General features: G+C 44.0%; 2 protein-coding genes across 10 annotated transcripts in view; one reads left to right on the top strand and one right to left on the bottom strand.

Moving 5' to 3' along the window:
* Positions 1 to 5,018, top strand: part of CD99L2 (CD99 molecule like 2) — a 31,294-nt gene extending 26,276 nt beyond the window's left edge. The window contains exons 10-11 of the mRNA XM_087972225.1: positions 1,058 to 1,123; positions 2,493 to 5,018. Of these exons, the coding sequence (XP_087828351.1) occupies positions 1,058 to 1,123; positions 2,493 to 2,560 (134 nt within the window). The 3' untranslated portion in view covers positions 2,561 to 5,018. The remainder of the gene's footprint in view (positions 1 to 1,057; positions 1,124 to 2,492) is intronic.
* An 8,830-nt stretch (positions 5,019 to 13,848) lies between these two features.
* Positions 13,849 to 14,739, bottom strand: part of MTMR1 (myotubularin related protein 1) — a 32,106-nt gene continuing 31,215 nt past the window's right edge. For all 9 annotated transcript variants that reach the window (XM_087972211.1, XM_087972208.1, XM_087972209.1 and 6 more), the window contains one exon: positions 13,849 to 14,644. In XM_087972211.1, the coding sequence (XP_087828337.1) occupies positions 14,486 to 14,644 (159 nt within the window). In that variant the 3' untranslated portion in view covers positions 13,849 to 14,485. The remainder of the gene's footprint in view (positions 14,645 to 14,739) is intronic.

Here is a 14,739-nt window from a genome sequence, read left to right on the forward strand (position 1 = left end):
CTATCTATCTATCTATCTATCTATCTATCATCTATCTATCTATCTATCTATCTATCTATCTATATCTATCTATCTATCTATCTATCTATCTATCTATCTATCTATCTATCTATCTATCTATCTCTCTATCATCTATCTATCTATCTATCTATCTATCTATCTATCTATCTATCTATCTATCTATCTACCTATCCTACCTACCTACCTACCTACCTACCATCCATGTCTGTCTGTCTGTGTCTATCCTTAATAAGGCCATACCTAGAGTACTGCATGCAGTTTTGGTTATTACACTATAAAAAGATGTTGAGACTCTAGAAAAAGTGCAGAGAAGAGCAACCAGGATGATGAGGGGACTGGAGGCTCAAACATACGATGAACGGTTGCAGGAACTGGGCCTGGCTAGTCTAGGGAAGAGAAGGACCAGGGGAGACAGGAGAGCAGCCTTCCCATGTTTGAGGGCTGCCAAGGAGAGGAGAGGGTCAAGCTATTTTCCAAAGCCCCTGAAGGCCAGACAAGGAATAATGGATGGACTAGAAGACCTCCAAGGTCCCTGCCAACTGTGTTCTAACGTGCTGTAGGGGTTGGACTAGATGACCTACAAGGTTCCTTCCAACTCTGATTATCTGTTATCTGAGGTTGGGACGAGGCTGTCGACTCCTGTAGGCCATGTTGAGCATCATGATTCACCCACATCTGGAGTCCCTCACCTGTTTCGGAGTTCAAGTTGGAGGTTTAAAAATGCAAATAACGTCAGAGAAGGAGAAGCGGAGCACAAAAAAATGCTCTTTAAAATCCGAACCTCTTTATCTAGTTTGCCTCTGAGTCAACAGTATCACATTTCTCTCTCCCCGTGAGATGCTCCAAGGGCTGTCATGAGGACACAAATAAAAGAGATTTTGTGATCTTATAAATCAGGGTGGGTTTTCAGAATTGTTTCGGTGATGTCTTGGCCTTGTCTCCGTTTTTTTCTGCGTTGAAGCTTCGGTCGTCTCGCAACCTCTGTGCCACTTTTAATGTTGGGTGTCAAATCTCTCCTGCTCTCTGCTATTTTTAGAGGGCCTGAATGCCGAGTATGTGAAAGGAGAAAACATGGAAGCAGTGGTGACCGAAGAGCCACAAGGTGAGTGGGTGTGTTGTGTCCTTAAGGGCACAGTGTGTCACAACGCACTGTGTCCCAGCTTTGTGGTGATAGCTCGGGAGGGGGCATGGTTTTTGAAAGGCTGCAGAACCGTAACCTGTGTACTACCACGAGTTGGTAGTAGTGTTCCAGGATTTGAAAGGCGGCCACAAAGGGTTGGAGTAGGAGGCCTCTAAAGTTACTTCCAGTTCTATTCTGATCGATTGATGAACATGGTGTCAGCATTCCAGAAAACCTCCACTCCAACAAATAACTCTGGGACAGACCATCTTCTCAAAAGTTCTGTTTTATTTGGATAGTAAACTGGCACATCTGGGGAATCCCAAATCTGAAAGTTCCAGGTTTCCTTGCAATAAGTAAAAAATTACAAATCCACCCCCTGTACCCATCATTGCATCACATGACCCAATCACATCCATCCCAACTTGAGACTTCCGCACACCCAGGTGCAGAAATAACATGACCTTGACTTAGAAAAAGAATGCTATTATGTCTAACCACATACACTCCAAGAAAGTCCCCCCTCCCATTTTCCCAGGCTTAAGGTGGCAGTGTGGAAGTGTCTGGTGTCAATATGGCTTCCAAAGCTGACACATGGCCTTCTACAGTTGCTGTGATGACCCAAAGGGGAATGGCACAAAGGCAAAGTCAGATAAGCAATAAGAGTCCCTTTATTATCTCCAACTTTGCCCCCAATGTCCAGGTTACCTTCGGGCTGGAGAAAAACTCTCCCAGGAACAGCCTTTGACTGTAGAAAATTCAGCCCAAAACAAGGTACACACAAACTGTAACTTAAAATCCAAACAAATCAAACTGAAGTAATTAGCTTGACAGGGCAGGAGAAAAAATTTCAGACTTGAAAGCACGGCAAAACTCACATAGTTGGGAAGATGCCAGGAACACAGATAAGCCACAACAATACAAGATAAATTCATGTTTGCTTCCAACAGCTTGCTGCATGCAGCTTGCCTTTTTTTTATACACTGTGTTCCCAGCTGCAGCTAATGAAGGGAATCAGGGCCCTTTCATCCCCGTAAGCCATGCAACCCATGTTGCTCTCTTCTCTGTCCCTCCCTGCGTGCCCTAGGATGAAGAGGGGGGCGGGCCTGAGTCTTCCTCTGAACTCCCTCTCCCTTGTTCTACCTCTCCCCTGCTCTGCCCAGCCAGACTTTGCCCTTCCCCAGTTTCCTCCACAGCCAATGGAGCCACACTCCCACTCCCTGTCGGCTGTTGGTCTTCCTCCTCCGAGTCAGATTCCGACAGGGGCATGACAGTTGCAGGCCAGTTTGTATGTTTCTTATTTTCCTACAAGACCAAGCTAAAAAAAATTCTCTCTTTTTTTCTTCCCTAGTGAAATACTCTGTCCTAGAACCACAGACAGCAGAAGCTCCACCGCCTCAAGAAAACGCAAAAGTCTGAAATCTCAGCCCTCCGGCTTAAAAAAGAGAAAGAAAGAGAACCAATTGTTGGCAAATAAAACAAACAACAAAACACATCGCACACACACACACACACACACACGAGCGCACACACGCACACATACATCCATGCACACACTCCTCTCACACGATTTGTAATTTAGCTTTTAACAAAAAAAAACGTTTAATTTGGGATTCCAAAGCTATTTAAATGTGCATTCCCCCGACTAGGGCAGGGTTCTTATTGTGGTAGGCTTGTAGACTGGTTGAAAAAAAAAAAAAAAAAAGAAATGATGATGATGATAATGTTTTTTCGGGTTTGATTTTGTTTTTCTTTTTTTTTTTAATATATCGTTTTTGTGAAAGAGTCGTAGGTTTGCATCGCCATGGGTCGTGTCCGAGCTTTGGGCAGGTTGAATATGAAATGCAAAGGTTCTTCCAAGGGGTTGTTTCCATCGTAGACGTTAAGAGATGTTCATGAACGTCATTTTGATGGGTTGGGTTTGGGGAGAGAAAGAGACGGCACCGAAGAGCAGGAGTAAGAGACCAGTCGGAGTTGCTTGTAGGTGACCAACCCAAAATAGAAAGATTCAGCCAAGATTTCAGCTCTTGGTTACAGGTAGAGTTTCCATTGAGGTCCTGGTTGAGCTCCTTAGGGAGATGGGCTTCAAAAGAGAACGAGACCGATGGCGACAGTCTTTAATCGGTGGGGCGTGAGAAGAGACGGTGGCCCCACAGAACTGGGCTTCATTTCAGCTAGGAACAATCTTCAATTGTTGGTTTGCTTTTGAGTAGGACCTGTGTGAAGACACGGCACGAAGGAACTGAGCCTCACTTCTTAGGCTGCTGCGGTGACCACTGAAAATGGCTTTTCCCTCCATCTGGTCCGTTTGGACAGAATTCGCGGGGGCTTCTGGCTTCATGGTGGTTTGCAGAGGGGTCTCCAAAGCTTGAATTTGAAGAGAACATCTCGAGGGAGGAGGATGGACCCAATTGATTCAGCTGCAGACCAACCTTGCCGTCTAGTGCAGTCTGAAGGGGGTGAGACATCCAGGTCAGCACAGACCGAATGGGCTAAAATCCAGAAAAGGGAGAAGGTTTTGGTTCGGGAAAGGCCAGCGATGGTTATTGGGAAATGTTGCACCTTCAGGTTTTCGAGGCCTGCTGGTTCACATGTTCTCCAGCAGGCAACATTTCCGTGCTGGTATTTTAGCGGGGCCGGTCATCATATCCCACAGGTGCATACTTTGGGCCTTGGGGTTCCCCAAGGTCTCAGTTTTTGAGTTCAGCTGGATTGTGGGCCACTGTGTTTATTTGGTTGTGTCCAACTTTTGAAGGTCCATTTCAAGGAGAGGAGAAGATGCTGGCCGTTTGAGCTCTTGGCCTGGAGGGAGCCCAAGGTTTAGAACGGAAGTCTCCAAACTTGGCAACTTTAAGACGTGTGGACTTCAACTCCCAGAATTCTCCAGCCAGCATAGATGACTGGAGAATTCTGGGAGTTGAAGTCGACAAGTCTTAAAGTTGCCAAGTTTGGGGACCCCTGGTTTAGAACCTCCTTCCGTTTGTGTCTCTTGGCCCATCAGAAATCCTCCAGGTCCTTCTCTTAGGAAAGCCCTGAGAAGAAGACCACATGGAGCTGAGCCAAGATGGGTTCTCCTGGGTGGGATTTGTCCTGTTGGCCAACACCTGTACCCAACAAGTAGCACAAGGTTTCTTTGTCATCTCTGGGGAGGTGAAACTTATCCCTGAGGGTAGGGTGAGACAGCCGTTGCCACCAGTCCTCCATCTTGTTTGTATCAAACCAGCTTAGCTGCTCTTCCCGCTGTGCCTATACAGTCACTGGTTGGGCTTAAATTTCCTTGCCTTAACTAGAAACCACGAGGGGAGTCTTAGGAAGAGTAGTAAGATGCCTGCTACTACTGTTCAGGCTCTCCTTTCAGTTGGCTCATGAAGGGGAAGACTACTCGTTGCTCTACACCAGGGGTGTCTAACCTCGGCCGCTTCTAAGACTTGTGGACTTCAACTCCCAGAATTCCCCAGCAGCCAGCCTGTCTTGGTTGGATTCTACACCACTCTACACAGTGGTGCAAATGGGGATTCCTGGAAGAGGGACAAATGGCTGCCTGTTGTCACTCTTTCCCAGATCAAACCTCAATCCCTGGTTTGTCTTAAATTTAGCTGGATCCCAGTTGTTATTTTTTATATTCCACGGGGGTGCCAGAGGTCGTGAAGCCAGGGGACTTTTCTGGCCTTATTTTGGGAGAATTTTGATCAACAACTACTATCGGTGTTAGCCCAGAGGGACAGTCACAGCCCTACCCCCTGCGGAGCTGAGCAAGAAATGGGCTTGAATGTTGGCCCACGTTGGTCATTCTCAACCTAAGTCCTGTTAGCCGTGCATTTCACCCATTGTAGCAAGGTGTACATTTTCACATGCAAGATTAGGATATTTTGTTTTTGTTTTTTTAAAAAAATCTCTCTTTAGTGCATGTATCGGTCCATGATATGTATTACACGGTGTTGGGGGGAGGGGAAAAATTGCGGGCAAGTTACCTAATTTCAGATTTCATTTACCAACTAATCCTAGGTGATGTTTGTAGGGGGGACTTTTCTGGTAGGGATTCGGTGTGGGGATCATCGGAGGCCAAGGTGGTCTACACAGTGTGATCAAAAAAAAGCCCAGGTGATACGGTACTTAAAAGAATGGACATAACTTCAAATGGGCTATCGTGGCTGCCAGATTTACATTTTTTTGACCACATTTTGTGGATCTGCCGCAAAGACTTCGTTGATTGAGGCATGTTGAACCTTCTGTAGATGTTGCTGTGTGTGGAGGAAATTTCTGGATGGACCTATCAATGTCAGGAGCACTACCGGCTGTATCTATAGGGGCTGTGATGGCGAACCTATGGCACACACAATCACCAGCTGCTTTTCTGGTTTCTGGCATGCACATGTGTGCTGGCCAGCTGGTCTTCAGGGCGTGGAGCACCGGAAAATGGCCTGAAAAACATCCATTTTGGGGCTCTTTTCAGGCCAGTTTTCAAGCCAGTTTTCAGGCTGTTTTTGGGGCCAAAAACAGCCCCCAAAATGGCCTGAAATGTCCCAGAAAACAGCCCTGAAATGGCCCCAAAACAGCACGAAAGCCCAAAAATGGCCTGGAAAACATCCTGAAAATGGTCCCAAAATGGCCTGAAAACAGCCTGAAAAACTGGCCCCAAAATGGCCTGAAAGTGGCCGAGAAAACAGCCCCAAAACTGCCTGAAAGTGACCCCAAAATGGCCTGAAAAACGGCCAAAACCAGCCAAAAAACAGGGTTTTGGGTTCTCCGGCTCACGCACATTAATACACATGCATGCACATTCCAGTTTGGGCACTCAGTGCTGAAAAGGTTCGCCATCACTGCTATAGGTGTTTAAGGAAATGTTACCCTGAGATTTCCATCTTTCATCCATGATGGAGGTGACTCCTGCGGATTTCAGCGGAGCGTCAGTATGAGGTGGTTATGCTAGTCCAGATGTTGGTGGGAATTCCTTCTGCTTTGGTTGAGCTTCATAATTTGCGGTCCACAAGCATGATAAGGCCTTCCAATGAAATGTGTATATTTTGGGATGTACTAAATTCTCTTACCCCAGTCTCATCGTCTAAGTTTATCATTTTGAAGACTTAAAATTGGCACTTGGAAGGCCAACCTGGGGGAATCATGGAGGACTTCAGCTTATTTAAGGAAGCCGCTGAGCTGACTTCTCTTTGGTGGGATTCTCCCATGAAGGACTTGCAGTTCAACCAAGAGCTACTTAGGAAAATAACGTTGAAGGTTTCCCATTTTTTGAGGTGGCCTTCAAGTATTGGAGAAGAAGGTCTGGTCTTGGCATTTCTGTTTTGAATTAAATTTTGTAGAGTAGAGAAGGTGACCTCAACCACACAGAGGAATCTACATCACAGCCTCTTTCCAACTACTGTCTCTCTTTTTAAAGAAAGATAAGTCAAATACATCAAACATTAGACTAGGGTTATCGTGATGCATCTTTAGATAAAATAGTGGGGAAATGGTGGCTGTACTTGGACTAGAAATCATTTTCTTCCTCACCTAGATGGAAATTTCTTTCCTTTCCTTTCCTTTTCTTTTGGCCAATTACGGAGAAACGTTTACTGTAGGTGTAAAATTGTCTGTTTCGTTGTCTTTCTATTACTGTCCTGCCACTGATCTACATCTTGAAATACTGTGTCTTGGAACAGGTTTTGTTACCCAGATCGATGTTTAAAAAATGTGATGTATTGCAGATTCTATGAACAAAATAATAATAATAAAATTGTCCCGAGTGTTATGTTAAGAGGAAAAGAAAAAAAAAAAGCTACCAGGTTTTCAAGATGTGGCAGTTGATGAATCTGTGAGGTACTTCCTTTCCCCAAAGTCTTTTTGTATGAATTTGGTAAATGGTTATGCCTTAATGTAAATTTTAGGTAGTCCAGCAGAAGGGAGGTATTTGTAGAATACAACTCAACGTCAGGTACCAAGAGCAACAATGACTGTTATTGCCTCCCCAGACCACGACCAACAGCGTAGTCTTCCCCAGAAGTCAAGACTTCAGTTCTTGCACCCCGGTTTAGTTCTTTCCCTGAACAACAATGGCCCAGGTATGTTCTCCATGGGGTTCCTGTCTCCAGGCCACCAAGGCGTAGGATGAAGGCTGGCTGGGCAAGACCCTACCACGTTGCCTTTGAGACCTTCAGAAATCCTACTATGGAGCAGGAGAGGTCTACCAACTGGATCTAGGCCAACTCAACGCGGGACAATTCAATGCTGTATTAATCGTTTCATTCGATTGCTATTTATCACGGGTGACCCTGTTTTCGTTGAAATTATTGTAACTCTTGTCCCAAATGTGTTTTTTTTCCCCCCAAAGGCAACTGGACTTTGGTTTGTTTTTTTAAAATTTCCTTGAAGATGTCCATGGAGATTTCCAGTCCTCCAAGTCACGGTTGTCCCAAAGGTTATTTTATTATTTTTTTCAAGAGGCAACTGGACTTTCTGGTTGTTTTTTGAAGACGTGTTGCTTCTCAACTAAGACCTTTCAGAGCTGGAGAAGCTCCTTGGATGAGAAGCGAAACATCTTCCAGGAAAACAACAAAACAAAAACGAAAGCCCAGTTGGCTTTTGAGGAAAAAAAATACACCTTTGGGACAATCATGACTTGGATGATTGAGAATCTCCATAGACAATCTTAAATCTTGTATTTCTGGATTGACTTTATTTTATTATTATTGGTCATGGTTCCGTTGAAATGAATTACTTTTTTGTTGGTTGAATTGTCCTGTTGGGGAGTTGGCCATGATGAGTTGGCCGTGGCAAGTTGTACCAACTTCTGTTGCCCCTTAAAAAACACCCAAGGCTAGACCGAGAGGAAAAACCCCACGTTGAAGGTTACACACTTGAGCCTGAGATTTTGTGCAACAAAGGTGATTGTTGTGTTGACTTGCCGGGGGCCGTTCTTGGAAAGTCGAGAGATTCCAGGGCTCGACATTGGAGGGTCTTTTGCATGCAAAGCATGTGCTCCTTCACAGAACTTCAAATTTCCTTCCCCGCTGGGGAATTCTGTCCGTTGTCTGTATATTCAACCAACAGTATGTTTGGCTTTTTTCCTGGCTAACTTCTTGGTAGCAGTGCCAGCTGTGTTGTACCACACCTCTGGGAAAGCGGGGGTGTGCGCACGTGTCCGTTTTTCTACTCTGCTTTTTTATATTGGTAAATTAAAACTATCTGTGAGCTGAAAGGCCGCATCTCATCAGCGTAGCCAGATGTTCAGAGCAGGACGAATAACAGGCGTTTGAAGTCTTCCATCAGGCCAAAGATGTATATATATATATGTAGAGACCACGTATTGTGCCCTGAATTTATATGCAACACATGTTCTTGGAAGTTAAAACGAGACATCTAATTAGGAGAAGAAGAAAAAGGTTTCCTGTTAGGAGAAAACTTAGGAGGAATTCTAGCCACTTCTACGTTTGAAAAGAACTGGCTTAGATTTTACCTTTCTCTCCTTCTCGTTTGCAATTTCTTTCCTTTTTTGGCAAATACGGACCGGTGTCAGTTGTCATTTTCTCGTACAACCGGCAGCAAAATGATTTCGCTCGTTGTCCAATTCTGCTGCGGTAGGAAGTAGCGTTCCTCCAAAGGGTAGAACCGAAGAGCAGAAAAGGTAGAGAACAAAAGGAGGAGGGACAAAAAACGGGACGGGGAAAAAGGAAGAGATGAAATCGGAGACGACCGATTCAAAGAGGAGATGGCATATCCAAAGAAGCGAAAGCTTTCATTTTTAAGCAATACATACATACCGTTGGCTTATACAGAAAGGATCTCTGTCCCAGTTGAAAATTGCGGGTTGGGTTGTCTAAAAAAAAAATTAAATTAAAAAGTTAAGAAAAAAAGGCAGACTCATTTTGCTAAAGTGCATATAAGAATTATTATGGGGGATGGCTATCCGAACTTGAATGCTGAAGTACAAACTGGAAAAAAAATAAAAATAAATGGAAAAAATGACTTGTAAACAAAACTGTGTGTTTGTGTCTCCTCTGTAGGTGCTCTTCTTCTTCTTCTTCTTCTTCTTCTTCTTCTTCTTCTTCTTCTTCTTCTTCTTCTTCTTCTTCTTCTTCTTCTTCTTCTTCTTCTTCTTCTTCTTCTTCTTCTTCTTCTTCTTCTTCTTCTTCTTCTTCTTCTTCTTTCTTCCTTTTCCTCCTCTACTACTACTACTACTATTTTATCACTTTTCTTCTACTACTACTATTCTACTACTATTCTACTTTTCTTCTACTGTTCTACTACTATTCTACTACCATTCTACTACTACTTTTCTACTACTATTCTATTCTCCTTTTCTTCTATTCTACTACTACTTTTCTTCTACTACTATTCTACTACTTTTCTACTATTACTACTATTCTCCTCCTCCTTTCATATCCATCATCGGACATTGGCGATCATGTTGGCGATCCTATTTTTGATCAACAGCCACACGAAAAAGGGCTGCCGAGTTTTGTCCAAACCAGCCCCTTAGATTTTGAAGCCACGATGTTCTTCTTCTGCCTGGAGATTCATTTGCCTTCAATCTTTCCCTGGAGGATTAAGTGAAGGATGCTGCACTTTTCCGGGTGTTGCATCCCACGTCCGAAATATTCTAACGTTCACTTTTTTGTGGTTTTGATGATTTCCCTTGGCTTTCCCAGGTGGCTTATCTCCTCCTCCTTTCGGGTTTTGTCAACCCAGCTTATATGTAACGTCAAATCCACATTTCAAATGCTTCTTCCAGTCTCTTTAAGGGATTTTCTGTCCAGACACCAACTCTCCACTCCGTAGAGCAGGATAGAAAAGATGCAGAATCTGACAAGTCTGCTTTTTCAATCTCGGGCTTATGTCGTGATTGCAGAGGAGCGTTTTCATTTTTCACACTTAACAAATGTTGCAACCTCCCCCCACAGTCAGGGATTCAGAACTTGGACACTTGGCACAACTGACTCATGTTTATGATGGTTGCAGCATCCCAGAGTTACGTGATTCTCCTTTGGGGACCTTCTGACAAGCAAAATCGATGGGCAAGCTAGATTTGCTTAACAACCATCTGTTGTCCTCTCCTTCTGCCCCCAGGACTAGTATGAAAGGGATCAGAGAAAGTCAAATATTCCTCAATGGAAAAGATGAGATTCCTGTGCCAATTTAAATGGGGAGATTTCACTGTGTAAATTTATATACAGAGCGAGTGAGGGTAATTTCATTAGAATGGAATTAGAATATGAAATGGAATAAGGAAATAATAGAATAGATATTTGAAAATAGAATAGAATAAGGAATAGAATAGATATTTGAAAATAGAATAGAATAATGAATAGAATAGATATTGGAAAATAGAATAGAATAAGGAATAGAATAGATATTGGAAAATAGAATAGAATAAGGAATAGAATAGATATTGGAAAATAGAATAGAATAAGGAATAGAATAGATATTGGAAAATAGAATAAGGAATAGAGAAGATATTGGAAAATAGAATAAGGAATAGAATAGATACTGGGAAATAGAATAGAATATGAAATGGAATAAGGAAATAATAGAATAGGATATTGGAAAATAGAATAGAATGAATATAGGAGAGAAAATAGAACAGAACTGAAATAGAATAGAGAATATAGGAGAGAGTCTAGAATAGAAATACAAATTAGAATAGAATACAATAGAATTCAGAATAGAATAAGAACAGAATATAGTTGGAAGGGACCTTGGAGGTCTTCTAGTCCAACCCTCTGCTCGGGCAAAAATAGATGTTTTGGAAGTGCGCTGCAGAATTTCAGCAGTGTGGCCAAACATATGGACAGTTTTGGGATCTGAAATGGGCAGGCTAAACCATGTTTTTACAGCAGTTCCTATCAGCTTTCATGGTTGATGATGTCCAGAGTGGAGCTTTACTGCTAGGAGCTCCCCCTCCCTCCCCGTGATGGTTTTGTCCAGGCTGCTTTTGAGACAGAAGTGAACAGCTGTGCAACATTCAGGAAGGGCAGTCTTGGCTAACCAACCCACTGTGCGTGACGCAACTTGTCCGGCCCGAACAGGACACTTGTAGTCTGTCGCTTAATGATAGCCAGGGTTTTTTTTTTTTTTTAAAGAGAGAAATAAGTTGAGTTGCTCTGAAGAAAGACACAATAGCTTTTGAGTGTCTCGGCACACACACAACAAAATAAAATAAATCAACGTGCATCACTTTTTTATTTAGCTCCTTGGTTGCAGTTCGCTCTCTTTTTCTAAACCACTTGTTGAGATCAGCGAAGGTGTCTTGGCTTTGCAGTCAGAAAAGAGAGAGAGAGTGAGTTGGAAGGGACCTTGTAGGTCATCTAGTCCAACCCCCCGCCCAAGTGGGAGACCCTACACCATTTCTGACAAATGGCAGTCCGGTCTCTTCTTGAAAGCCTCCAGGGATGAAGCTCCCACAACTTCTGCAGGAAATCTAATGAACTTTCTAATATAGGTCCTAAGAGGCAATTCGTGATTGTGAGTCTTCCACACCCCGAAATGTCTTTCTTGAGCAAGCAGCAGCACAAAATCGAAAGGTAAGCGACGGAATGCAAAGGGTTTATGGTTCAAATCTGGGAATTCGGCTACTGGAAAAGCTTCCTAAGGGGAAAGGGAATTCTCTAAGTATCTAGCCATTTTAGATTAGATTAACCGAGTTGGAAGGGGCCTTGTAGGTCTAGTCCAACCCCCTGCCCAAGCAGGAGACCCTACACCATTTCTGACCCATGGCAGTCCAGTCTCTTCTTGAAAGCCTCCAGGGATGAAGCTGCCACAACTTCTGAGGGCAACTTCTGTTCCATGGGTTGATGGTTCTTGTCAGAAAATGCCTCCTTTATTTCCAGGTTGAATCTCTCCTGGATCAGTTTCCATCCATTATTCCTTGTCTGGCCTTTGGGTGCTTTGGAAAATAGCTTGACTTCCTCCTCTCTGTGGCAGCCCCTCAAATATTGGAAGATGCTTTCCTGTCTCCTCTGGTCCTTCTCTTCCCTAGACTAGCCAGGCCCAGTTCCTGCAACCGATCTTCCAATGTTTTAGTCTCCAGTCCCCTCATCATCCTGGTTGCTCTTCTCTGCACTTTTTCTAGAGTCTCAGCATCTTTTTTAATAGCCTGGTGACCAAAACTGGATGCAGAACTCTAGGTGTGGCCTTACCGAGGCTTTATAGAGTGTTCTGTCCACCTGCAATTCAGTTGCTTAGTCACCTAAGGGGTAAACACCATTAAAAAAAATAAAAATAAAAAAACCAATTCTGGAAAATAAATGAAATATAGGGAATCCTCGACTTACAACAGCAGTTGAGCCAACGTTGCCAAGCGAGAATTTTTTTTAGAATAGAATTCTTTATTGTCCAAGTGTGATTGGACACACAAGGAATTTGTCAGTGTAAATTTGTGGAGTTTTGTCCCGCTGTAGAAATTTTCCCGCCTAAATGTTTAAGTGAATCGCCGCAGTTCTTAAAGGAGTAACCCAGTCGTTAAGCGAGTTCTGGCTTCCCTCTTGACTCGGCTTGTCAGAAGGTCGCAAAAGGAGAACACGGGGACACTGCAAAACCACCGTAACCGCGAGTTGGCTGCCAAGCGTCCGAATATAAATCGTATGACCGATTCCAGCTTTCCATTTCCAAACATTAGGGGTGCTCAGAAGTTGTGACGAGGATTGTAAATTTATTTTGGTTACTTTCATGTAATTTAGATGTGCTTGGTAAGCAACTGCGTAAGCATCATTTTAACTTTTTATTGTTGTTTCCTTGGGGATGCTGCGGGACTCTTGTTGGTGGCCTAGAGGTGGAGCTCTTGCCTCATAATGAAGAGGTTGTGAGTTCGATCTGAGGTAAAGGCACATATTTCTCTCTCTGGGCACAATGAGAATATATCTACTGAATAGAACTCCGCTCTGGTGACAAGAAGGGCATCCAGCCAGTAAACCCTCAGCTTCATTCAGCTGCCCACACGCCACCCTGTCAGGGATTTGGGGGCCCATTAAAAGATGATGATTTACGTGCTTTTGAAACGCTAGGAGCTGCAGCAAGGAACGGGAACTCAACCCTGTCTTGTGGTGTTCAGGTCTCGAACACAGGCGATCAGCTTTCCATCTGACAAGCTCAGTGTTTTTAAACTGCCGAGCTGTTTTATATGTACCATGGAACACTTCATAGCAGCCCCTCTTATTCTTAGTAATGATCTCGTTAGTAGTCAAATTCAGTACATGTGTACTGAATTATAATCTGACATTATAATGGAGGGGTGCGGTGGCCTAGAGGCAGAGCTCTCGTCTCACAATCAGGAGGCTGTGAGTTCGATCCTAAGTATAGAGGCAGATATTTCTCTCTCTGAGCACAATGAGGATGTATCTGCTGAACAAAACCCCACTCTGGCAACAGGAAGGGCATCCAGCCAGTAAAAATACTGCTAGCTCCATTCAGTTGCCCTGACTTCACCCCCGCAAGGGATTATGGGGTTATTACAAGATGACGACGACTTGGGGAATGTTGCAACGGTCTTCAATGTGAGAAACGGTCGTAAGTCACTTTTCTCAGTCCCGTGGTCAACTTTGAACGGTCGCTAAATGAACGGTTGTTAAGTCGAGGACTGCTTATAACCGAGCCGATTCTGTCTCCCTGTTGTGAAAGGGAGCAGGAAGTAGAGAAAACGTGCAAACAATCCACGGATTCAAAGATTCCTTGGGCAACCAGTAGCTTTTCTTTCCCAAGCGACAAATCCCGCTCATTGCTTTTTTTTTTTTTTTAAACGTCTTTATTCAAAATATACAACTGCTATAGGAATAATAATAGTAATAATTAAAAAAAACAAATCCATTTCAAAGTGCATCAAAGTCATCGGTTGCTGTCCCCCGCTCCAAAAAAAAATAAAAAATAAAAAATTCAGCGTGGGTTGTGGCTTGCTTTCCCCTTCCCAGCGCCCAACCACCCTGTACGAAGTACCCGAGGGAAGCTGATACGGTTTCCCTTATCCACTCGATACGATTTGTCACTGGGAGGAGGTGGAATGCGTCCTCTCCCTCCCCACTTGCTTGCCCGACACCCACAGATTTCCTGCTCTTGCTGCAAGTTTCAACAAGAAGTTAAAAAAAGAGTTTGGCTATCGACTCAGAAACGCTCCACGTTTAAAAAAAAGCAAAACAACCAACGAAAAAGGGAGAGGTAAGAAGGAGATGAGCAACCACCACTCCACATACTGCAAGGAAATGCTTTTGGCTTTGCTGTAACAGACACCGAGGAAAAAGGGGGGGATCTCCTCCCCCTAAGCCCTCCGCCCCCCCCGCTCCCCAAATAACACCGGCGGGAGGGAGGGAGGGTTTCTGGCAGCGGGTAACGTGTCTAGTAAACCTCGTGGTCTCGCTGGGTCGGTCAGACAGAAGTGTGGACAGGGGAGATGGCGGGAGAAGTCCCTCGCTCGGAGGAAGACGAGATGGAGCGCTTTGCGGCCTCCCGGTGCAGTTCTTCCACCCTCTTTTGAAGTTCGGTTCGGAGGGCGAGGAGTTCTTTCAGATTCTGGTGAATTGGCATCTGTTGGAACGGAACACAAGATTGGGTTGGCTTTGAAAGAGGCCAGGATCCAGATTGGAACGGTTCATCATTTGGCAGCCAAAAAAAGCCAACGC

This window comes from Notechis scutatus, chromosome 10 (assembly GCF_049901735.1).
Source record: "Notechis scutatus isolate UNSWTSFEM ecotype Mainland chromosome 10, rNotScu1.2, whole genome shotgun sequence".
NCBI lineage: Eukaryota > Metazoa > Chordata > Lepidosauria > Squamata > Elapidae > Notechis > Notechis scutatus.